Below are 26,690 nucleotides of genomic sequence, written 5' to 3' on the forward strand. Positions count from 1 at the left end.
GCAGGAAACCATCCCAAGCGGAGGCGGACCAGCAGCGCAGAGATGTCCCCAGCCGATACACAGGCGAGCAGTACATGGCCACCGGATCGGACCGGACCCCCTCCACAAGGGAGAGTGGGACATAGAAGAAAAACAAAAGAAACGGCAGATCAACTGGTCTAAAAAGGGAGTCTATTCAAAGGCTAAAGTATACAAATGAGTTTTAAGGTGAGACTTAAATGCTTCTACTGAGGTGGCATCGCGAACTGTTACCGGGAGGGTATTCCAGAGTACTGGAGCCCGAAGGGAAAAAACTCTATAGCCCGCAGACTTTTTTTGGGCTTTGGGAATCACTAATAAGCCGGAGTCCTTTGAACGCAGATTTCTTGCCGGGACATATGGTACAATACAATCGGCAAGATAGGATGGAGCTAGACCGTGTAGTATTTTATACGTAAGTAGTAAAACCTTAAAGTCACATCTTAAGTGCACAGGAAGCCAGTGCAGGTGAGCCAGTACAGGCGTAATGTGATCAAACTTTCTTGTTCTTGTCAAAAGTCTAGCAGCCGCATTTTGTACCAACTGTAATCTTTTAATGCTAGACATGGGGAGACCCGAAAATAATACGTTACAGTAGTCGAGGCGAGACGTAACAAACGCATGGATAATGATCTCAGCGTCTTTAGTGGACAGAATGGAGCGAATTTTAGCGATGTTACGGAGATGAAAGAAGGCCGTTTTAGTAACGCTTTTAATGTGTGCCTCAAAGGAGAGAGTTGGGTCAAAGATAATACCCAGATTCTTTACCGTGTCGCCTTGTATAATTGTTTGGTTGTCAAATGTTAGAGTTGTATTATTAAATAGAGTTCGGTGTCTAGCAGGACCGATAATCAGCATTTCCGTTTTTTTGGCGTTGAGTTGCAAAAAGTTAGCGGACATCCATTGTTTAATTTCATTAAGACACGCCTCCAGCTGACTACAATCCGGCGTGTTGGTCAGCTTTAGGGGCATGTAGAGTTGGGTTTCATCAGCATAACAGTGAAAGCTAATACCGTATTTGCGTATGATGTCACCTAGCGGCAGCATGTAGATGCTGAAGAGTGCAGGGCCAAGGACCGAACCCTGGGGAACTCCACACGTTACCTTAACGTAGTCCGAGGTCACATTGTTATGGGAGACACACTGCATCCTATCAGTAAGATAAGAGTTAAACCAAGACAGGGCTGAGTCCGACATACCAATTCGTGTTTTGATACGTTCTAATAAAATATTATGATCGACGGTATCGAAAGCAGCGCTAAGATCGAGGAGCAGCAACATAGATGACGCATCAGAATCCATCGTTAGCAATAGATCATTAGTCATTTTTGCGAGGGCTGTCTCCGTGGAGTGATTTGCCCTGAAACCGGATTGAAAGGTTTCACATAGATTGTTAGACGGTAAGTGTTCATTTAACTGCTCCGCAACAATTTTTTCAAGGATTTTTGAAATAAAGGGAAGGTGAGACACCGGTCGGTAATTTACCATGAGGTCAGGATCGAGGTTAGGTCTTTTAAGAAGAGGATGAATAACCGCTTTTTTGAATGTTAGGGGAACAGTGCCCGAGGAGAGTGATAAGTTTATAATATTTAGCACTGATGGACCTAATAATACAAAGAGCTCCTTGATCAGTTTCCCAGGAAGAGGGTCAAGTAAACATGTTGTCTGTTTTATTCCATTTACACGTTGTAACAATTCCTCTAATGTTATTTCCTCAAAACGAGAGAAACTATTTTGGAGGGCAGTATCCGCCGTATATACAATCGTGTCAGTGTTAATAGAACCCCGTTGTAGCTGGGACGCATTGTCTTTAATCTCCTTTCTAATGACTTCAATTTTCTTACTAGAGAATTGCATAAATTCATCAGCTGAGTGGGTTGAGCTACTGGAAGGAGTCCCTTGTTGGGTTAGCGATGCTACCGTACTAAACAAAAATTTAGGATCGTTTTTATTACGGTGGATGAGATTTGAGTAATATTTAGCTTTAGCTAAGGTAAGCATGCGTTTATAAGTTATTAAACCATCACTCCATGCTTGATGGTGCACCTCAAGTTTAGTCGTGCGCCATTTGCGTTCCAGCTTTCTACATAATAATTTCTGAGCTCTAGTTTCTTCTGTAAACCACGGGGTGCGCTTTTTTGGAGCCTTTTTTAACTTTAGCGGTGCTATGTTATCAATGGTTTCGCGCAGGGCGTCGTTAAAGTTGTTAGTGAGGTTATCAATAGAGCCCACATACTTTGGGAATGGTGCCATTACCGAGGGCAGTAGGTCAGCAAGAGTTGTCGTTGTGGCTGTATTGATGTTGCGGCTGCTATAGCAGTTATTATTATTATTAGTTTGACGAACATGCGTCTGAACCTCGAATTTTATAAGGTAATGATCGGACAATACTTTAGTATACGGGAGTATCGTAACTTTGGAAACGGTGATGCCCCTGACAAGCACTAGGTCTATCGTATTACCGTTGCGATGCGTGGGTTCATTTATTATTTGTGTGAGACCACAGCTATCAATTATAGTCTGGAGCGCTACGCACGGTGGGTCCGATGGGGTATTCATATGGATATTAAAGTCCCCCATTATTATTATATTATCGGCGTGTGTCACTAGATCAGCAACGAACTCTGAGAATTCATTGATAAAGTCCGAATAGGGCCCTGGGGGGCGGTAGATAACAGCCAGGTGTAGAGGCAGCGGTGTGACAGACCTCATAATAAGCACCTCAAACGATTTATATTTATTATTTATGTTAGGACTAAGGTTAAAGTTTTCGTTGTATATTAGTGCGACCCCCCCACCCCTTTTAAGCGGACGGGCAATATGCGCATGTGTAAAGTTAGGAGGACATGCCTCATTTAGCGCAAAAAAGTTGTTTGGTTTAAGCCAGGTTTCGCTGAGACCGATGACGTTAAGATTGTTGTCTCTGATAATATCATTAACAAATAACGTTTTGGGAGACAATGATCTTATGTTTAAAAAACCTATATTATAGGTAGTGGGCTGTTTTAGGGAGTTTTTGATCAAATTATCCGTAGTAGCAATATTAATAATGTTGTGTTTATTATGCCCAGTGCATTTAGTGTAGTTACGACCATATCTAGGAATTGATACGACGGGAATTTTCCGATTGTTTGTTTGTTGCTTTGATAAACTGCACGCATCATGGTTAGCCACCTCAGTAACGGGAATTTTCCGATTGTTTGATTGTTGCTTTGATAAACTGCACGCATCATAGTTAGCCACCTCAGTAACGGGGATTTTCCGATTGTTTGTTTGTTGCTTTGATAAACTGCACGCATCATAGTTTGCCACCTCAGTAAAACACATGTCCAACTCTGAAACACTCAAAGCAGAAAAAACTTGTTCTAATTTAACTGACTCCTTACCCAGACCAGTAGTCTCGCATTTTCCATCTAAATCCGTCTTCAGGATGGAGGGAAGTGGTGTTCTGTGGGGATTAGCCTTCTGCTTTGTTTTTAGCCCCGCTCGGCATCCGCGTTTCCGATCACACCGCTGGCGTCTGCTCCGTAGACGGCCCCCGCTGCTACTAGACTCCCCTGCTTCACAGGCCGCTGGATGTAGCCGCCAACGTATTCCCATGCTAGTTAGCAGGTTTAGCACGCACGCGTCTATCAGTCCAAAACGGCCCGATATGTCCACATCCAGAAGTGTCTGGCGGTCGTACGTGATCACGGAGTGACCACGATGTGAGCCAGCCATAAAGTTTGTGGAATTGTCCGGTATTTCTGCCAAATGTTCCATCTTTAGCAAGAGCCCCTCGAGAGCGCAGCCCATCCGGGCGCCGCCATCTTGGAATGTATATATATATATATAAACCCATTTTTCTACCGCTTATTCCCTTTCGGGGTCGCGGGGGGTGCTGGCGCCTATCTCAGCTACAATCGGACGGAAGGCGGGGTACACCCTGGACAAGTCGCCACCTCATCACAGGGCCAACACAGATAGACAGACAACATTCACACTCACATTCACACACAAGGGCCAATTTTTTTTTTGTGTTGCCAATCAACCTATCCCCAGGTGCATAGCTGAGATAGGCGCCAGCGCCCCCCGCGACCCCGAAAGGGAATAAGCGGTAGAAAATGGATGGATGGATATATATAAACCGCCCAGCCAAATTATTCCAACCCAATACAGCCCCCGGGTCAAAAAGTTTGGGGACCCCTGCTTTAGGGGCTCTGTATGTTGCTGATCAATTTAAAATATATTTTTTATTTATTAAGTTTATTTAATTGGATTTTTCAGTATGAAATGATTTAAGTCGGTAAAAAAAAAAATGTTTATAGTTTTAAATAGGTGTCACGCCCAGGAAATCTTGTTTTGTTTTGGTCATGTAATGTTTTGTTTTTTTGGACACATGTTTCCTGTTTTGCACTTCCTGGTTTGTTTTTGTTTCCATAGTAACTCATTATTTTCCACCTTGTCTCCAAGTCACGCCCCGGTCCTCAGTTCTCACACCTGCTGGTTAATTAGCACTGCTAGTATTTAAGCCACAGTTGCCCAAGTATTCAGTCCTACCTACATACCTCCGTATTCCTCAACATGTTCATGCCAAGCCATGCTATTTTCCTCATGCTCTTGTCAAGTAAGTTTTTGGTTTTGTTATGTCTTAATTGTTTAGTTTGGTTTTTGTATACACTCATGCCATTGTGCTGTTTTTGTTTTGAGTAGTCAAGTTTGTTCTCTGCCCTTGTGTGCGCCTTTTGTTTGCCTTTTTTGTAGTTTTGTTAGAGAATAAGTAAAAATGTACTTTCATTCACACCAGGCTCGTGCCAATCATTCTATGCATTGGAAAAACAAAATATCCCATAGCCCAAGTCGTGACTATAGGAAATTATTTATTTTCCGTAATTTCAAGCAAATTATATTTTTTATTTACTTGACTACAAAACAATGTTAAAGTTATTTTCTGTTGTAAGTTGATCTGTATTTTGATTCAAATTTTGTTATTTGTTTGTTTTGTTAATAGGGATACGATATTATGCAGAGGTGTACTCATAACAATTTTATATACACAACCCAAAACCAGAATAGTTGGCACATCGTGTAAATGGTAAATAAAAACAGAATACAATGATTTGCAAATCCTTTTCAACTTATATTCAATTGAATAAACTGCAAAGACAAGATATTTGATGTTCAAACTTATGAACTTATTTTTTTTTGCAAATAATAATTAACTTAGAATTTCATGGCTGCAACACGTGCCAAAGTAGTTGGGAAAGGGCATGTTCACCACTGTGTTACATCACCTTTTCTTTTAACAACACTCAATAAACGTTTGGGAACTGAGGAAACTAATTGTTGAAGCTTTGAAAGTGGAATTCTTTCCCATTCTTGTTTTATGTAGAGTTTCAGTCGTTCAACAGTCCGGGGTCTCCACTGTCGTATTTTATGCTTCATAATGTGCCACACATTTTCCATGGGAGACAGGTCTGGACTGCAGGCGGGCCAGGAAAGTACACGCAATATTTTACTACAAAACCACGCTGTTTTAACACGTGGCTTGGCATTGTCTTGCTGAAATAAGCAGGGGCGTCTATGATAACGTTGCTTGGATGACGACATATGTTGCTCCAAAACCTGTATGGACCTTTCAGCATTAATGGTGCCTTCACAGATGTGTAAGTTACCCATGCCTTGGGCACTAATACACCCCCATACCATCACAGATGCTAGCTTTTGAACTTTGCGCCTATAACAATCCGGATGGTTATAGTTTCCAAACATACTTGGAAATGTGGACTCGTCAGACCACAGAACACTTTTCCACTTTGCATCAGTCCATCTTAGATGAGCTCGGGCCCAGCGAAGCCCTCGGCGTTCCTGGGTGTTGTTGATAAATGGGTTTTGCTTTGCATAGTAGAATTTTAGCTTGCACTTACAGATGTAGTTACTGACAGTGGTTTTATGAAGTGTTCCTGAGCCCATGTGGTGATCTCCTTCACACACTGATGTCGGTTTTCGATGCAATACCGCCCGAGAGATCAAAGGTCCGTAATATCATCGCTTACGTGCAGTGATTTCTCCAGATTCTCTGAACCTTTTGATGATTTTACGGACCGTAGATGGTAAAATCCCTTGCAATAGCTCGTTGAGAAATGTTGTTCTAAAACTGTTTGACAATTTGCTTACAAAGTGGTGACCCTCGCCCTATCCTTGTTTGTGAATTACTTAGCATTTCATAGAAGCTGTTTTTATACCCAATCATGGCACCCACCTGTTCCCAATTAGCCTGCACACCTGTGGGATGTTCCAAATAAGTGTTTGATGAGTATTTCTCAACTTTATCAGTATTTATTGCCACCTTTCCCAACTTCTTTGTCACGTGTTGCTGGCATCAAATTCTAAAGTTAATGATTATTTGCAACAAAAACATTTTTTATCAGTTTGAACATCAAATATGTTGTCTTTGTAGCATATTCAACTGAAAATGGGTTGAAAATGATTTGCAAATCATTGTATTCCGTTTATATTTACATCTAACACAATTTCCCAACTCATATGGAAACGGGGTTTGTAGGTCAGCGTTTTTAGTCATTTCACTTGACAAACGTTATCTAACATTCCCACAAAAAAATACAAGAATGTATGGTTCCTGCTGATATCATATCGGATCAACATCGTTATCGGCCAATACTGGAAGTGAAATAGTAACGGTACCCCCTTATTTTGAGAGACTGCATTTATGTCAATGTGTTAATGGTAACCTAACCTAACCACTCTACGAACTAACCATATATACCAGCTAATACAAAGGTTCATTAACACTTTCTTGTTTTATTATACATGATTGACAGATTGAAGTGGGCACAGTAGCTGCAAGTATTCACCATCCAGACAGCCAAACCACAGTTGAACGCCACCAGGAAAAGGTGGTGACAATTAAGGAACCTCTGCCTCTGACGCTGGACTTCAAAGGATCTGGTTTATTTGGACCTCAGACTAAATTGGGTTGGTCAATTTAATGACTTTTTCCGCATCAATTGAAACAATTTACACAGCAGGCATGTGATTTCAACTTAATGAAAAAGACTGAAAATAAGCCAGGGTCCAGGGGGCTCCAAATGCAAAAATCGTTGAGTTCAAACAATGTTTATTCTATTAGCTAACTTATCTGAATAACCGTTTGTAAAATATAGCATGAAATAACAAATACCTTGCAGTCGTGTTGTTTATGTTTCAAAATTATTCGATTAGTCAAAATATAAACAGTAAAAATAAAGAACAAAATGTCAGCTACTGTCTTTCTCTAAAACACCAATGAAAATGAAAGTTAGCATTTAGACAGGCTATACTGTAGCGAACATGTCTGCCCCAATCATGTGTGTTCTTAAATCTGGATTCCACATCTTCCACGTCAAGAGCAGTTTTGAATTGGGCTTACATGGTAAACAACTCAAATAAATGTTTTGGACATTGTTTTATCCAGACTAAGCATTTGTCCAAATGGACCAAGTAGACGCATTGTGGATTTCCTGGACGTCGTCTACATCACTGAAAGAAAAATCTAAAGAAGAGAATCCCTTTGCCAACTTTCACTAGTTTTTTATAATATATAATTCACCAGCTTGTTACGCCTGTTCGGCATTGTGGTGCCGGGTTCGATTCCCTCGAGGATGCGTCAAAACGATGAACACAACAAAGGTAAGATATAACCGATTTATTCTAAATAACAGAAGGAGAGCTATAACAAAAACACTGCGGCTAACAAAAGGCAAACCAAAGACGCTAGTATGAGATCTAGGAGATACAAAATAGGAAATTAAACTGGCACGTCGGCACACAAAAAGGAGTAAATAAAACATTTAGCATCTGAGCTAACAACAAGGTGCGTAGCGTGAGAGCTCGCGGAAATAGTAGGAATTGCGTGAAAGCAAACGATCAAAACAGACGTATATAGTTGTGTGAGAGCAAACTAGAGTTCCAGAAAGAATAAACAGAAGAGGCTGGCTTATAAAGGGTGGTGATTACAAGAACAGGTGTGCGAGAACTGAGACTAGCAGGTGGAAATAATAAGTGACCATTGAAACGAACAAAACAGGAAGTAAATGGGTCAGAATGGAGAATGAAAACACAGATGGAAAAATAAACAACAACATGTGAAGATCCGAGTAACGAATCGTAACAAAGCTTGAATACACTGTACCCTCTCTCGTCGTCATTTGGGACGTATGTTGTGATTTTCCTTCCTGGTTCGATGACCCACCCTATTTTGCCTCTGATTGGCCTGTCTCTAATTTTGTGCCCTAATCTCAACCAATCGTGACTCATCATAGTAAACCAACCAACCAATCATGGATGTTCTTATACGTAAACCAACCAACCAATTGATGTTTCGTATATGTTTTGTCCCCTGCCTTAGGAGTTGCTTTGCTACGTAGCTTCGGAGTTTAAGATAATGATTTTTAATCAAAACCCTAGTTTTTAACACTGAATGATCAAAAACCGTACTCTATATAGAAAAATAATGTAGTTGTTGGCCGGTATGGCAAAGAGACGTGTCAAGATTTTAACACAGATTGTGGGTCGGAAAAAACGAAGAAAAACGGAAAATCATTTTTACAGAGATAAAAAGTACGGATATCAGACTATCATATGCCTGACATGGTGAATAAAACCCTACATTCCTAATTTTTACAGAGATAAAAAGACGGATTTCCGACTATAGAATGAACAATCACATGTCTGAAACACTGACTAAAACCTTACATACCTCTGTTAAACTATCGATTTTTCTTCTTCAGTTTTCTATCCCATTCTAAATCTTAGCTTGTAGTGTTCTTATGGTCACATAGTGTGTAGACTTTAGTATCTATTCCCTCTTCTCTTCTCCGACTCTCTCGTCGTCATTTGGGACGTCTGTTGTGAATTCCCTCCCTTGTTCGATGACCCGCCCTATCTTGCCTCTGATTGGCCTGACCGTAATGTTTTGCCCTAATCTCAGCCAATCGTGACTCATCATAGTAAACCAACCAACCAATCATGTACATTCTTAAACCTAAACCAACCAATCATCATTGAAGTTTCCCGTATGTTTTATCTCTATCCTGTTGAGTTGCTTCACTACGAAGTTTCAATCTTTAAGTTACTAATTTTTAATGGAAAACCGTAGTTTTTACCACTGAATGATCAAAAACCATACTCATTATAGAAAAACACTGTAGTGGTTGGCCAGTATGGCAAAGAGAGTATCTAGATTTTAACACAGATTGTGGGTCGTAAAAAAACAAAGAAAAACGGAAAATCATTTTTACAGAGATAAAAAAGACGGATTTCAGACTATCACATGCCTGACATGGTGAATAAAACGTTACATTCCTAATTTTTACAGAGATAAAAAAGACGGATTTCCGTCTATAGAATGAATAATCACATGTCTGAAACACTGACTAAAACCTTACATACCTCTGTTAAACTATCGATTTTTCTTCTTCAGTTTTCTATCCCATTCTAAATCTTAGCTTGCAGTGTTCTTATGGTCACAGAGTGTGTAGACTTTAGTATCTATTACCTCTTCTCTTCTCCGACTCTCTCGTCGTCTGTTGTGATTTCCCTTCCTGGTTCGACGACCCGCCCTATCTTGCCTCTGATTGGCCTGACCGTAATGTTTTGCCCTAATCTCAACCAATCGTGACTCATCATAGTAAACCAACCAACCAATCATGGATTGTCTTACAGATTAATCTTACAATCTTATACGCTAACCAACCATTCGCTACCTAGCTTGGATTTTTTTTAAGTTAATGATTTTGAACAGAAAACCATAGTTTGTACCACTGGATTATCAAAAACCGTAGTTGTTGGCCGGTATGGCAAAAAAAATGGATCAATATTTTAACACGCATTGTGGGTTGGAAAAAAATAAGACTTTAGTATCTACTGGAGTTCACCTGTCGTCTTGTTTTTGTTCTAATGTGGTGAATCCATCTCCACTCTATATGCAGGTATGCCCACCTGCCTTCTGTGCGTGTGTATCAGTGGAAGTGTGTATTGTGACGACATCGGCCTGGAACAGATACCCCCCATGCCCAAGGAGACCACTCACTTTTACGGACGCTTCAACAAGATCCGACACGTCAAAAACACCGACTTCATGAGCCTTGGTGAGAAATCAGTTCGGAAACCAATCGACTTTAAACATTTCTCAATTTCAGGAACTCACTTTTGATCTTTGGTATCGTTTTATAAGGCAAGCTCCAATCTATCGATCTCACCGGGAACCAGATTTCTGAAATGGATGAGGACGTGTTTCGTTCTTTAAAGCATCTCCAGCATTTGCTGTTAGCTGACAACAACCTGCAGATCTTGCCAGAACTGCCAGCGACCATGAAGCGCATTGATCTACGAAACAACAGACTGATCAGCCGAGGACTCCGCTCAGAGACATTCAAGGTAGAAACATCAAAGGTCTTGAATAGGAATTTTATACCTATGCAAAAGACACGTTTTTTGGTCTTTAAATAGTTTTTTACATTTTTACAATGGTCTGTGACAAGATATTTTATACAACTCAAGTTAATTTGGAAAATACTGTTATGGTTCAACAAAGGAAGTGACGACAAACGGACACCAGGGAGGGGTAATGTACAATTTAGTATATATAAAGACAATGTATATAGAATAATAACAAACAAATAATGATAATAAACAATACTAATAAACCATAGAATGGTGTGTGACAAAATCCAAGAGTGTATTTGTGTGACTATGTGTGTAGATTAGCTGTTAAGCGTTACCGTAAATGTTGAATGAGGAAGCAGACAGAAACCAAGGCAAAAGGAGTCCAAGATACGCGAGGGGTCTGTGGGGCGTTAGAGTCCGGGGGCGAGCCAGGAGTCGGGAAACGATGGAGGCAGTCCAAATCCAGGGCAACCGATTTGAGAACTAAGTTCCCTCGCCGATCCTTGGGTCCACTGGTCCTTTATTCAGCTTGCCCTCATCAGTTCCAGGTGTGCAGATTGGTAAATGAGTGCAGACTTGTCGCTGGGTGGGCGTGCTGCGCTCAGCGTGAGCAGGGGCGTGTCAGCGGGTCCTCGGCGTGGTCCCGCAGCGGAGGAAGTCGCAGAAAGCGCGTGTGTTGCAACAAATACCATATTTTCCGAACTATAGTATATAGTGCTCCGGTATAGAAGCCATACCCACTAAATTTCAGAATAAAATAAGTTTTCTATATATAAGCTGCACCGGACTATATATACTGGAATACTGAAATGAGTTATATACACATACTGTAAATACATTATTAAAATAATTTAACTGTTTCTAAACAATGTCTCTCATGATACATGGTCCGGATCATGTTTTGTTATGTTTGTTATGATCCACTGCCCGGATCATAGTCTAAATTTTTCGAGTCACTTATGTTTTCTGCTAGTTTTGGACTCTTTTAGTTCCTGTTTGTGCACCTCTGAGTTGGTTACCATAGCTGATTGATTGAATCTTTTATTAGTAGATTGCGTTAATCAATTCATGGTACTTATTATTTACACATGCCTCTTGTGTTCGGGATGCGCACCTGTTTGTAATCAGAGACCGTATTTAAGCCTGCCTTTGCCAGTCAGTCGGTCTAGCTTCTTTGTTTGCTTTACGCAACTTCTATGTTCAATCTTTTCCAGTTCACCGTGGGTGTCTTACGCTAAGTCCCGTCTTAGTGTTTTCCTTGTGAGCTATTCCGCTAGCTTTCCTTGGTTTAGGCAAGCTTTATTTGGTTTGTTCCTGTCTTTGTTTTATGATTTATGAGAATAAATCATGTTCCTACCTGCAAGTCCTGTCCGGAGTCGTTCGTTTGCATCCCGGGAGAACAAACCTCGCAGCACCATGCGACCCGGTCGTAACAATGTTTTGTTGGTTTTGGATTCCATTAGTTCCTGTTTTTGTGCACCCTTGTTTGTTTTATTTACCACGGTTACTTATTATTTCCACCTGTCTCTGATTAGTGTTCGCCCGCTCACCTGCTTCCCGAGCACTAATCAGAGGCATTATTTAAGCTTGCCTTTGCCAGTCAGTCGACCTGGCGTCATTATTTGCTTCATGCCTTGTCTACGTAAGATTTATTTGTCTCATGCCACAGTTTCGTGAGTATTCCTTGTCCATAGTCCATGCTAAGCATAGCTTTAGCTTCATCCAGGACAGTTCGAAGGGGAAGGGGTATTCTGTCTCTACCTCAACCCCACCCCACACCCCATCTCCCGAATTCGGAGGTCTCAAGGTTGGCATGTAAGCTAAACAAGGATAACCCATTCACCATTTAAAACGTTTCTTGGAGTGATGAACGAAGAATACATGAAATACTTTTTGAAATGTTCACGCAAACTGGCACAGTTATGCACAAATTGCTGCGAGACAGGAGGCGACTGCGTGGCGAAGACAGAGGATTAAGAGGGACAATGCTCGGTCTGTGTGCGAGCCAAAATATTTGGTCAGTCAGGAATAAAAGATTCAGTCTATTGAGGAATGACATTTTGTAATTACATAGCTTCTGGGTGACTTAATGGGCTGATCAAAACAAAATCAATAGATTCGTTTTGCTGTCTGCCAGGGTTTTTTCAAATGTGTTTTGTTTTTTTTGGAAAGAAGTATTTTCATATAGGTAATATACAATGATTTATCACCTGTATCCGGGTTGTCAAACTCAAATGCATATGAAAAAAAAAATGCACAGTGTTTTCTGCAACATATTACGGTAAATGGAAATTTTTTACAAGCGATTTTCTTTTATTCTGGCATAATTTTTACGTACACTGTAAAAAAATTTAAATTCCTATTTTTTTTTTTTTTAAATGCACAGTGTTTTCTGCAACATATTATGGTAAATGGAAAAATTTTACCAGCGATTTTATTTTATTCTGGAAATTGAGCTGATCATTTTATGCATTTGATTATTATATATATATATATATATATATATATATATATATATATATATATATATATATATATTTTTTTTTTTTTATTTTTTTTTTTTTTTTTTTTACGTACACTGTAAACAAATAAAATCCGTAATTTATTTTTGTAAATGCACATTGTTTTCTGCAACATATTACGGCAAATGGAAAAAATTTACCATCGATTTTATTTTATTCTGGTGATTGAGCTGACAATTTTTTGCATTTCTTTATTATATATATTTTTTTACGTACACTGTAAATACATATATATATATATATATATATATATATATATATATATTTTTTTTTTTTTTTTTTTTTTTTTTTTTTTTTAAATGCACAGTGTTTTCTGCAACATATTACGGTGAAAGGAAAATTTTTACCATCGATTTTATTTTATTCTGGCAATTGAGTTGACAATTTTATGCATTTGATTATTATATATATATTTTTTACGTACACTGTAAAAAAAAAAAAATCTGTATTTTTCTTTTAAAAATGCAGTGTTTTCTGCAGCATATTACGGAAAATGGAAAAATTTTACCATCGATTTAATTTTATTCTGGCAATTGAGCTGACAATTTTATGCATTTAATTATTATATATATTGTCTACGTACACTGTAAAAAAATCTGTTTAAAAAAAAAAAATGCACAGTGTTTTCTGCAACATGTTACGGTAAATGGAAAAATTTTACCATCGATTTTATTTTATTCTGGCAATTGAGCTGACAATTTTATGCATTTGATTTTTATATATATAGAAGTAGATAGGATCTTTGATCCAAGACACAACTTACATTTAACTCAAATGTTATTTTCTTTGTGCTCGACCAAAGAAAATTAGTGAGAATATCTCCATGTTAAGAGACTCGACTTCTGCTCCGCCATGATGTCTTGTTAGTGAACACAGACAGAACAAATACATTTAGTAAGAAAAGATCAAGTACTTTATTGACGCATCTCAATTCCAGGCCTTTGTGGGCCACATATAACGATGTGGCCGGCAAGATCCGACCCGTCTTACAATATGCATTTTCTTGCACCTCGATAATTCCAAACACACCATCACAACACCATATTATCTCAGAGAGCACACTTTCAGCATGCTAAAAAATAGGTTCTGTTGTCCAGATTGTGCATAAAAACAGCCCAGAACAAGTGGCACATATTTGGACCATACGATAAATGTGGAGGGAAATGAGTGTCTCCATGGTGACGGTATACATGCAAAAAAAAACTCATATAAATATGACGGTCTGCACCAATGTTGCACTTGTCATCAATTGTACACGCATCTTAGTCGGTCACCCACAACACGCCCACTGGTAGTACACCCATCCATTTTCTACCACGTATTCCCTTTTGGGGTCACGGGGGGCGCTGGCACCTATCTCAGCTACACGTGATTTCCTATTTTGCACATGCTGTCAAGCCCGTGTTACTTGAAACTTATTCGATTAGTTGCATCTTTCAAGAGTTTTGCAAGCACTTTAAATGACAGAACTCACATGATGTTTTCTCAACAATTGAAACAGGAGAGCGTTTTTTTTTTTTTTTAGAGCAGCGACCATAGTTGCCAACCCTCCCGGATTTTCCGGGAGACTCCCGAAATTCAGCGCCTCTCCCGAAAACCTCCCGTGACAAGTTTTCTCTTGAAAATCTCCCGAAATTCAGGCGGAGCTGGAGGCCACGCCCCCTCCACGCCCACAATATAAACAGCGTGTCTGCCCAATGACGTTATAACTGTAGAATGATCGAGGGAAATTTTCTTGGTTTCTTATGTGGGTTTATTGTTAGGCGGTTTCATTAACGTCCTCCCAGCGCGGGAACAACACACAACAACAGCAGTCACGTTTTCGTCTACCGTAAAGCAGTTCGTCTGCCGTAAACAGCAATGTTGTGACACTCTTAAACAGGACAATACTGCCATCTACTGTACATGCATATGGTTAGAAAAATAGTGACAGAGAATATAACAAGGATGAACAATTTAACTCTTAACTCAACAATGAGTAGATGAGTGTTATGTGTATGTATATGACAAAATAAAATGAAAATATATATGTACATGAAATACTTGACTTGGTGAATTGTAGCTGTAAATATACTCCTTCCCTCTTAACCACGCCCCGCCCCCAACCACGCCCCCTCCACTTCTCACCTACCGCAATCGGAGGTATCAAGGTTGGCAAGTGTGGCAGCGGTTCTCAAACCTATTTTTTCCCAAGTGCCACCTCAGAAAAGCACCTGGCTCTCCCACGAGCAAGGTTTAAAATACGGTAGCGTTAGGTTCCATTCTAGAGGCTAGTCTTTCCTGTGATATAATGGAAACCAAGGTAATCAAAAAATGTCAACCAACGAACGAGATTTCTCTACAGAATCTCCTCTCTGGTCAACAAAAGCACCATGAAGATTCTAGCGGGAACTCTCGTTCAACCCTTTTTCGATTACGCATGCACCTCTAAAACTCTCAAATCTGGACTCCAAACATCCCAAACAAAACTTCTAGACCTCCACCCCAGATCACACCTCACTCCTACCTACTTCTCCAAAGTTGGCTGGCTCAGGGTGGAGGACAGAGTAAAACAACTTGCACTGAGCCTGGTCTATAAAATCTGCGACACCTCCCTGATACTGAAGTAAGTACATGTCAAACTACATCCAGAACGTAAATGACTGTGTGACAGACTTCTCGAGCCGTCGTGCGGGTTCCAAGGACCGTCAAGGAAGGACATAGCGGCAGCACGTTTAGAGTTCTTTCCAGCTGCTCCGTCTGTCGCTCGCTCTTCCGCTTGCCATTCTGCTTCGGGCGTTGTCTCCTCTCTCGCGCGCTCAGTCTGTCTCTCTCAGCGTCAGCTTCCCTCTGGCTCCTTCCCGTCTCTCCGCCTCTCTCTCTAACGTTCACGGCTGACGCCCTTTTGTACAGTGCGAAAGGATTACTCAATTCTCCCCAGCTGCGCGATCCACGCACCTGATCTTGATTGCGGCGTCGCTCTTGGCGCGCCCCGCCTTGACGCTCGCTTGCCGTCCACGCCTCCTCGTCGCCATCCCGGCCCGGGGTCTTGTGTGCCCTGCCTGGCTGTCAGACTGCCGGACTCACGCCTCCTCACCGCCATCTTGGGATGGGCTACGGTGTGCCCTGCCTCGCTGTCGAACTGCTGGCCACGCCTCCTTGCCGCCAACTTGGGCTGGGCTACGGTGTGCCCGGCCTCGCTGTCGAACTGCCGGATCCGCCTCACCACAGACCGCCATAACCACAACACCAGGGGGAGCTCCACAAACCACGTTAAACCCAGATTCCGATCCAACAAAAGTCTTAACTCGTTCTCCTTTCTTACACACACATAACACTCATCTACTCATTGTTGAGTTAAGGGTTGAAATGTCCATCTTTGTTCTGTTCTGTCACTATTTTTCTAACCACAGCTAAACTCTCTGGCAGAGAAAAAGTCTAGCAAAACTCCTAGCAATTAAGGACAGCACCTCCCAACCACTACACTCGGACCTTGCGGAGAGAATGAGCACGTTCAGTGGAAGGCTCAGACTCTCAAAATGTAACACGGAACGACACAGGACGTCATTCATACCGACGGCCATCAGACTGTATAATGCATATGTTCCTTGACTGCACTTAAATGTAGAATATATTTATATTATTTATATATTATAAATATAATATATTTGTTTTTTTTTTCCATCTTTGTTTCATTCTCTTCTGACCCACTCACTTCCTGTTTAGTCCGTTACCATGGTTACACATTGCTTTCACCTGCTCCTCGTTTTCTACACACACCTGGTTCTCCTTGATTGCTCCCTATATAAGCCTTCCTCTTTTCTTTGTTCGGTCTGGGTCCATAAATTTGCTCTCATGCAACAGGTGACGACTGCTACTTCTCCATGCTTATATTCACGCTAGCTTCTCACGCTAAGCCACTTGTTTATTTCAGTTTACATAATGATGATTTGTTTTATCTTTTTTGTGCCTACGTGCCATTTTAGTTGTCTATTTGTACTTCCTAGTTTTCACACTAGCGTTTTTGGTTTGCCTTTTTATTAGCTCCAGTGTTTCTGTTCAGAGCTCTTTTTGTTATTTAGAATAAATTGTATTGTATCTTACATCTTGCCGTGTTCTTGTCGACGCATCCACGGAGGGACAAAGTATTATATATATTATATCATTTATTATTATCATTGTTTATTGTGTGCGAACTGTGGTGCCAAGGTACATACTATTCTACATTCTATTCTATTCTATTCTATGTACAGTAGATGGCAGTATTGTCCTGTTTAAGGGTGTCACAAGTTCACAACATTGGAGCTTACGGCAGACGAACTGCTTTACGGTAGACGAAAATATGACTGCTGTTGTTGTGTGTTGTTACCGGGCTGGGAGGATGTTAATGAAACTGCCTGACAATAAACCCACATAAGAAACCAAGAACTCACCCTTGCTCATTCTACAGTTATAACGTCATTGGGCAGACACGCTCTTTATACTGTGGGAAAGTGGGCGTGAATCAGCTTGGAGCTGGAGGGGGCGTGGCCTCTAGCCTCACCTGAATTTCGGGAGATTTTCGGGAGAAAATTTGTCCCGGGAGGTTTGCGGGAGAGGCACTGAATTTCGGGAGGGTTGGCAAGTATGCGTGCCAGCAACTTGAGGGTTGCAGGTTCGATCCCTGCTTCCGCCATCCTAGTCACTGCCGTCGTGTCCTTGGGCAAGACACTTTACCCACCTGCTCCCAGTGCCACCCACACTGCTTGAAATGTAACTTAGATCATTGGTTTTACTATGTAAAGCGCTTTGAGTCAAATTTTTTGTACAGAGCATTCAAATTACCGGAATTGAGAACAAAAAAAAAAAAGTTGGATGAATCACAGTTAAAAAATGACCTGATGTTGATTAATCACCGATCTCAAACTTGGCCATTTCACTCCGTACACAGGATATGAGCCAGCTGCAGTTCCTGTATCTGTCCAATAACAACCTGGATTACATTCCTACGCCCCTGCCTTTGAGCCTCCGAGTGTTGCACCTGCAGGTAAGAGCCCAGACAGAAATATCTTAGTTTTTTTAGCTCCATGAAATATTCACCTGAAATGTGTCTTCTTAATATTATGTGATGGAATATAAATTTGTTACATAGGTGGATGTTGTAGTATACTAAGTGCATCATTATTTCTTATGAGGGTTATTAGGTTTTTTCTTATTACATTGTGATTTTATTTTCCATCCATCCATCCATTTTCTTCCGCTTATCCGAGGTCGGGTCGCGGGGGCAGCAGCCTAAGCAGGCAAGCCCAGACTTCCCTCTCCCCAGCCACTTCGTTCGGCTCTTCCCGGGGAATCCCGAGGAAGACATAGTCTTCCCAACGTGTCCTGGGTCTTCCCCGTGGACTCCTGGTGCCCTAAACACCTCCCTAGGGAGGCGTTCGGGTGGCATCCTGACCATTTCTGGCTCCTCTCCAGGTGGAGGAGCAGCAGCTTTACTTTTTTTGAGTCCTCCCGGATGACAGAGCTTCTCACCCTATCTCTAAAGGAAAAACCCCGTCCTTTCGGTCATAACCCAAAGCTCATGACCATAAGTGAGGACGGGAACGTAGATCCATCGGTAAATTGAGAGCTTTGCCTTCCGGCGCAGCTCCTTCTTCACCACAACGGATCGATACAGAGATTTTTTTTTTTTTTTGCTATTTTTTTTGTTTTTTACTTTTGTGTTTTTTAGATGGATTTATTAGTCTTTAAAAAACACACAACTCAATAAATTTTAGCAGACCAATTAGGTATGTTTGCACAAAGTAGCAGTATTTGATTGGTGTGGCCTATACCCGCCAGAAATTTACCCGGTGAAAAAATACAGTGGTATTGCACATCACTATCACTTGGAATCCTAGATTCTAGAACAGCATCTGCCGGAAATGCAAACCCCCAAACCAGTGAAATTTGAACGTTGTGTAAATGGTAAATAAAAACAAAATACAATGATTTGCAAATCCCTTTTCACCCTATATTCAATTGAATAGACTGCAAAGACAAGATATTTAACGTTTGAACGTTTCTTTTGCCAATATTAGCTCATTTGGAATGGGATGCCTGCAACATATTTCCAAAAAGCTGGCACAAGTGTCAAAAAAGACTGAAAAAAAAGTTGAGGAATGCTCATCAAACACTTATGTGGAACATCCCGGGTAATTGGGAACAGGCGGGTGCCGTGCTCGGCTATAAAAGCAGCTTCCGTGACATGCTCAGTCATTCACAAACAAGGATGGGGCGAGGGTCACCATTTTGCGAACAAATGCGTGAGCAAATTTTTCCAACAGTTTAACAACAGCATTTCTCAACCAGCTATTGCGAAGGATATCACCATCTACGGTTCGTAATATCCAAAAAATATTCAGAGAATCTGGAGAAATCCCTGCATGTAAGCTATGATATTACAGACCTTCGGTACTGCAAGCGACATCAGTGTGTAAAGGATATCACCACATGGGCTCAGGAATACTTCAGAAAACCACTGTCAGTAAAATGCTTAGATTTAACACTGATCATAACACGTGTTGTTTAAAAAGTGTTAGTCACTGAGTCTAATGTTAAAAATATTATTGCTCTACGAGGGAACTACCACCACCTTCATTATGTACTATACGTTGACAGGATATCTATCACTGTTCAAATAATTGCAACAAAAATGTCATCTTGTGGAGGAATTTGTAAAAATGAGCTTCCTTCAAGATTACTATTTTTTGGGCGGATCAGTTGGTCGCTACATCTGTAAGTGCCAGTTAAAACTCTACTATGCAAAGCGAAGACCATATATCAACAACACCCAGAAATGCTGCCGGCTTCGCTGGGCCTGCGGGCTGTAGTTTGGACACCCTTGCTCTAAACTTAACATCCATCCATCCATTTCCTACCGCTTATTCCCTTTGTGGTCGCGAGGGGCGCTGGTGCATATAAATAATTACATAAATAAATGGGTTGTACTTGTATAGCGCTTTTCTACCTTCAAAGTACTCAAAGCGCTTTGACATTACTTCCACATTCACCCATTCACACACACATTCCCACACTGATGGAGGGAGCTGCCATGCAAGGCGCAACGCCTTTTAAACAATTAATTTAGAATATATCAAATGTTTTTTTTTAATTCTGAATTGATTTCAAATTTAAGAATCGCAGGTCAGAAAGTATGTGAGTGGATCTCTAGTATTTTATTTAAATGTTGGGATCAGTTTCACCAGCATTGGACCAGGGGGTCTCCTACTTTTGTGACCAGGAACACCTCACACAACACTTGGCTCTCCAAGTACCACCATAATGACAACATTAAATACAGTAGTGTAGTAGTCCTAAGCATTCATTAATCACCACCATAATGACAACATTAAATACAGTAGTGTAGTAGACCTAAGTATTCATTAAGTACCTCCATAATTACAACAGTAAATACAGTAGTGTAGTAGACCTAAGTATTCATTAAGTACCACCATAATGACAACATTAAACACAGTAGTGTAGTAGACTTAAGTATTCATTAAGTACCACCATAATGACAACATTAAATACAGTAGTGTAGTAGACCTAAGTATTCATTAAGTACCACCATAATGACAACATTAAATACAGTAGTGTAGTAGACAAGTATTCATTTAGTACCGCCATAATTACAACAGTAAATACAGTAGTGTAGTATACCTAAGTATTCATTAAGTACCACCATAATGACAACATTAAATACAGTAGTGTAGTAGACCTAAGTATTCATTTAGTACCGCCATAATTACAACAGTAAATACAGTAGTGTAGTAGACCTAAGTATTCATTAAGTACCACCATAATGACAACATTAAATGCAGTAGTGTAGTAGACCTAAGTATTCATTAAGTACCACCATAATGACAACATTAAATACAGTAGTGTAGTAGACCTAAGTATTCATAGTATCTCAGCTAGGATCGGGCGGAAGGCGGTGTACACCCTGGACAAGTCATAATTAATGCTGATCCATTGTGGGGGGGGGGGGGGCGTGGCCTGTGGACCTGCAGCGAAGCGGGGTGTGTCAGGACTGGCTTTGAGATTAGTGACAGGTGCGTAGATGACACAGCTGTGAGTGTTTGTTTGATCACCTTTCGCTCTGTTAAAGGCAGCAGTCGGGAAGGAGAGGAGGTGGTTGATGGTGGAGAACTAGCGAGAGAAAACTTTAATATGGCTGAAAAGCACAACTTATTCGAAAATAAATCATTGTTAGCAAAGATGAACACGACTGTCATGTCCGTCATTGGTGGTCCAGAGAACCCGGAGGAGCAAGACCTCCACATCCGCCTGTATGGTATAGCACCGGGCGGTTTAGCTCGGTTGGTTGAGTGGCCTTGCCAGCAACTTTAGGGTTCCGTAAATGGAACTTAGGTATTGGGTTTTACTATATAAAAGTGCTTTGAGTCACTAGAGAAAAGCGCTATATAAATATAATTCACTTCACTATTTGTTCTCTTCATGTCCAAATAAAAAGCGATAAGAGAACCGAGAAGGAACCAAATCGTTAAGCAGAAGTAATCGGAACCGGAAAAATACTATAATTCTTCATTTTTTTATACAAACCCCGTTTCCATATGAGTTGGGAAATTGTGTTAGATGTAAATATAAACGGAATACAATGATTTGCAAATCATTTTCAACCCATATTCAGTTGAATATGCTACAAAGATATGTAAGGTTCAAACTCATAATTTTTAATTTTTTTTGCAAATAATAATTAACTTAGTGCCAAAGTAGTTGGGAAAGGGCATGTTCACCACTGTGTCACATCACTTTTTCTTTTAACAACACGCAATAAACGTTTGGGAACTGAGGAAACTAACTGTTGAAGCTTTGAAAGTGGAACTCTTTCCCATTCTTGTTTTATGTAGAGCTTCAGTCGTTCAACAGTCCGGGGTCTCCGCTGTCGTATTTTACGCTTCATAATGCGCCACACATTATCGATGGGAGACAGGCCTGGACTGTAGGCGGGCCAGGAAAATACCCGCACTCTTTTTTTTACGAAGCCAAAATGTTGTAACACGTGCTGAATGTGGCTTGGCGTTGTCTTACTGAAATAAGCAGGGGCGTCCATGAAAAAGATGGCAGCATATGTTGTTCCAAAACCTGTATGTACCTTTCAGCATTAACGGTTCCTTCACAGATGTGTAAGTTACCCATGCCTTGGGCACTAATGCACCCCCATACCATCACAGATACTGGCTTTTGAACATTGCGTCGATAACATTCTGGATGGTCCGCTTCCCCTTTGGTCCGGATGACACGATGTCGAATATTTCCAAAAACAATTTGAAATGTGGACTCGTCAGATGACAGAGCACTTTTCCACTTTGCATCAGTCCATCTTAGATAATCTCGGGCCCAGAGAAGGCGGCGGCGTTTCTGGATGTTGTTGATAAATGGCTTTCGCTTTGCATAGTAGAGCTTTAACTTGCACTTACGGATGTAGCGACCAACTGTATTTAGTGACAGTGGTTTTCTAAAGAGTTCCTGAGCCCAAGTGGTGATATCCTTTAGAGATTGATGTCAGTTTTTGATACAGTGCCGTCTGAGGGATCGAAGGCCACGGTCATTCAATGTCGCTTTCCGGCTATGCCGCTTACGTGGAGTGATTTCTCCAGATTATCTGAAACTTTTGATGATATTATGGACCGTAAATGTTGAAATCCCTACATTTCTTGCAATTGCACTTTGAGAAACGTTGTTCTTAAACTGTTTGACTATTTGCTCACGCAGTTGTGGACAAAGGGGTGTACCTCGCCCCATCCTTTCTTGTGAAAGACTGAGCATTTTTGGGGAAGCTGTTTTTATACCCAATCATGGCACCCACCTGTTCCCAATTAGAGTGCAAACCTGTGGGATGTTCCACATAAGTGTTTGATGAGCATTCCTCAACTTTATCAGTATGCATCGCCACCTTTCCCAACTTCTTTGTCACGTGTTGCTGGCATCAAATTCTACAGATAATGATTATTTGAACATCAAATATGTTGTCTTTGTAGTGCATTCAACTGAATATGGGTTGAAAATGATTTTTAAATCATTGTATTCTGTTTATATTTACATCTAACACAATTTCCCAACTCAAATGGAAACTGGTTTTGTAATAGGATCAACAATAAATATTAAATAATGAATGGGGATCCGTCCAAAGACAGATGGGTATATCGATATTTAGTCCATCACAGGCCTTGACACTTGTTGGTAGATACATATATGCTGAAGAAAAACAACAAGAAAACGATTGCAACTTCTCTTTGGAACTGAAAACAGGGTAACAACATCCAGTCCCTGCATGAAGACACGTTCTGTGACAGCCATGACCGCAGCTTCATCCGCCGAAAACTGGAGGACATCCGCCTGGATGGCAACCCTTTGAACATCTATCTGTTTCCGCGGGCGTATGTCTGCCTTCCACGCCTGCCTGTCGGGGAGTCAATGATACTATAGTAAGTAATACAAACTGAATAGACCAGGGGTCACCAACGTGGTGCCCGCGGGCACCAGGTAGCCCGTAAGGACCAGATGAGTCGCCCGCTGGCCTGTTCTAAAAATAGCTCGAATAGCAGCACTTACCAGTGAGCCGCATCTATTTTTAAAATTGTATTTATTTACTCGCAAGCTGGTCTCGCTTTGCTGGACATTTTTAATTCTAAGAGAGACAAAACTCAAATAGAAGTTGAAAATCCAAGAAAATATTTTAAAGACTTGGTCTTCACTTGTTTAAATAAATTCATAATTTTTTTACTTTGCTTCTTATAATTTTCAGAAAGACAATTTTAGAGAAGAAATACAACCTTAAAAAGGATTTTCGGATTTTTAAACACATATACATTTTAAATTGCTTCCTCTTCTTTCCTGACAATTTAAATCAATGTTCAATTACATTTATTTATTTTTATTGTAGTGAAGTGAATTATATTTATATAGCGCTTTTCTCTGGTGACTCAAAGCGCTTTACATAGTGAAACCCAATATCTAAGTTACATTTAAACCAGCAGGTGGGTAAAGTGTCTTGCCCAAGGACACAACGGCAGTGACTAGGATTGCCGAAGCGGGAATCGAACCTGCAACCCTCAAGTTGCTGGCACAGCCACTCTACCAATCGAGCTATGCCGCCACATAAAGAATAATAAATACATTTTAATTTAATTCTTCATCTTAGCTTCTGTTTTTTTGACGAAGAATATTTGTGAAATGTTTCTTCAAACTTATTATGATTAAAATTTAAAAAAAATATTCTGGCAAATCTTGAATCAAATTTAAATCTTATTTCAAAGTCTTTTGAATGTCTTTAAAATTTTTGTTCTGGAAAATCTAGAAGAAATAATGATTTGTCTTTGTTAGAAATATAGCTTGGTCCAATTTGTTATATATTCTAACAAAGTGCAGATTGGATTTTAACCTATTTAAAACATGTCATCAAAATTCTAAAATAATTTTAATCAGGAAAAATTACTGATGATGTTCCATAAATTATTTTTTTCAAAAAGATTCGAATTAGCTAATTTTTCTCTTCTTTTATTCGTTTGAATTTTGAATTTTAAAGAGTCAAAATTGAAGATAAACTATGTTTCAAAATTTTATTTTCATTTTTTCCGTGTTTTCTCCTCTTTTAAACTGTTCAATTAAGTGTTTTTTTTCAGAATTTATTCCCTACAAAAAAACCTTCCGTAAAAGGAAAAAAAAAATGTAGGACGGAATGACAGACAGAAATACCCTTTTTTTTTTTACATATATAGATTCATTTATAAAAGGTAAATTGAGCAAATTGGCTATTTCTGGCGTTTTAAGTGTGTATCAAACTGGTAGCCCTTCGCATTAATCAGTACCCAAGAAGTAGCTCTTGGTTTCAAAAAGGTTGGTGACCCCTGGAATAGAGTATCTAAATCAGGGGTCACCAACCTTTTTGAAACCAAGAGCTACTTCTTGGGTACTGATTAATGCAAAGGGCTACCAGTTTGATACACACTTAAATAAATTGCCAGAAATAGCCAATTTGCTCAATGTGCCTTTAATAAATAAATATACTTATATGAAAAAATGAGTATTTCTGTCTGTCATTCCGTCGTACATTTTTTTTCCTTTTACGGAAGGTTTTTTGTAGAAAATAAACACATAATTGATCAGTTTAAAAGAGGAGACAACAGGAAAAAAAAAATGAAAATTAAATTTTGAAACATAATTTATTTTCAATTTCGACTCTTTAAAATTCAAAATTCCAACGAAAAAAAGAAGAGAAAAACTTGAATCTTAATTTGAATCTTTTGGAAAAAATTAAAAGAATTTATTGAAAAAACAGAAGCTAAAATGAAGAATTAAATTAAAATGTATTTATTATTCTTTACAATAAAAAAATTCATAAATAAAAAAAACACTTAATTGAACAGTTTAAAAGAGGAGAAAACACGAAAAAATGAAAATTTAATTTTGAAACATAGTTTATCTTCAATTTCGACTCTTTATAATTCAAAATTCAACCGAAAAAAAAGAAGAGAAAGACTAGCTAATCTGAATCTTTTTGAAAAAATTAAAAAAATAATTTATGGAACATCATTAGTATTTTTTCCTGATTAAGATTAATTTTAGAATGTTGATAACATGTTTTAAATAGGTTAAAATCAAATCTGCACTTTGTTAGAATATATAACAAATTGGACCAAGCTATATTTCTAACAAAGACACATTTTTTTTCTTCTAGATTTTCCAGGACAAAAATTTTAAAAGAAATTCAAAAACTAAAATGAAGAATTAAATTAAAATGTATTTATTATTCTTTACAATAAAAAAAACAAATACTTGAACATTGATTTAAATTGTCAGGAAAGAAGAGGAAGGAATTTAAAAGATAAAAAGGTATATGTGTTTAAAAATCCTAAAATCCTTTTTAAGTTTGTATTTTTTCTCTAAAATTGTCTTTCTGAAAGTTATAAGAAGCAAAGTAAAAAAATAAATGAATTTATTTAAACAAGTGAAGAACAAGTCTTTAAAATATTTTCCTGGATTTTCAAATTCTATTTGAGTTTTGTCTCTCTTAGAATTAAAAATGTCGAGCAAAGCAAGACCAGCTTGCTAGTAAATAAAAAAATTTAAAAAAATAGAGGCAGCTCACTGGTAAGTGCTGCTATTTGAGCTATTTTTAGAACAGGCCAGCGGATGACTCATCTGGTCCTTACGGGCGACCTGGTGCCCACGGGCACCGCGTTGGTGACCCTTGGTCTAAATACTATGGAGGGTTTTTGTTTAGAACTTCAACCTGGAGCTTATTGTGTCCCGGATGTGCGTGATCTGCCAAGATTCTGTAGTTAATAAGTGTGGATGTGAAGGAAATCTGAGCAAAGAGGCGTTCATAAGAAGACTGTGTTTATAGACATTGGTGACAAAATCCACATTAGAGTTCTTTCAAGCCATTATTGGCGTGCAAACAGTTTTAGAAATACTTCCAGAATGTTCATGGAATTTCTCAATGACTTTCATCTTTGTATACAATTGTAAATCGTCATCTTATCATGAATTAAATAACGTGGACCCGGACTTAAACAAGTTGATATACGTATTCGGGTGTTACAATTTAGTGGTCAATTGTACGGAATATGTACTGTACTGTGCAATCTACTAATAAAAGTCTCAATCAATCAATCTTACAGTAAGGAAAGGGATTACTCACCATTCCTGGGGATCTCCCCTGAGATGAACAGGGGGCGGGGGTTAATTATTTTGCAATGC

At 39.5% G+C, this 26,690-nt stretch overlaps 1 protein-coding gene across 1 annotated transcript in view; it reads left to right on the forward strand.

The window, feature by feature from the left end:
• Window positions 1-23,467, forward strand: part of optc (opticin) — a 51,244-nt gene extending 27,777 nt beyond the window's left edge. Inside the window, exons 3-7 of the mRNA XM_061922547.1 lie at window positions 6,840-6,993; window positions 9,987-10,145; window positions 10,232-10,434; window positions 17,875-17,970; window positions 23,238-23,467. Of these exons, the coding sequence (XP_061778531.1) occupies window positions 6,840-6,993; window positions 9,987-10,145; window positions 10,232-10,434; window positions 17,875-17,970; window positions 23,238-23,414 (789 nt within the window). The 3' untranslated portion in view covers window positions 23,415-23,467. The remainder of the gene's footprint in view (window positions 1-6,839; window positions 6,994-9,986; window positions 10,146-10,231; window positions 10,435-17,874; window positions 17,971-23,237) is intronic.
• Window positions 23,468-26,690: the final 3,223 nt, after the last annotated feature.

The sequence above is a fragment of the Nerophis ophidion genome, linkage group LG16 (genome assembly GCF_033978795.1).
Source record: "Nerophis ophidion isolate RoL-2023_Sa linkage group LG16, RoL_Noph_v1.0, whole genome shotgun sequence".
Taxonomy (NCBI): domain Eukaryota; kingdom Metazoa; phylum Chordata; class Actinopteri; order Syngnathiformes; family Syngnathidae; genus Nerophis; species Nerophis ophidion.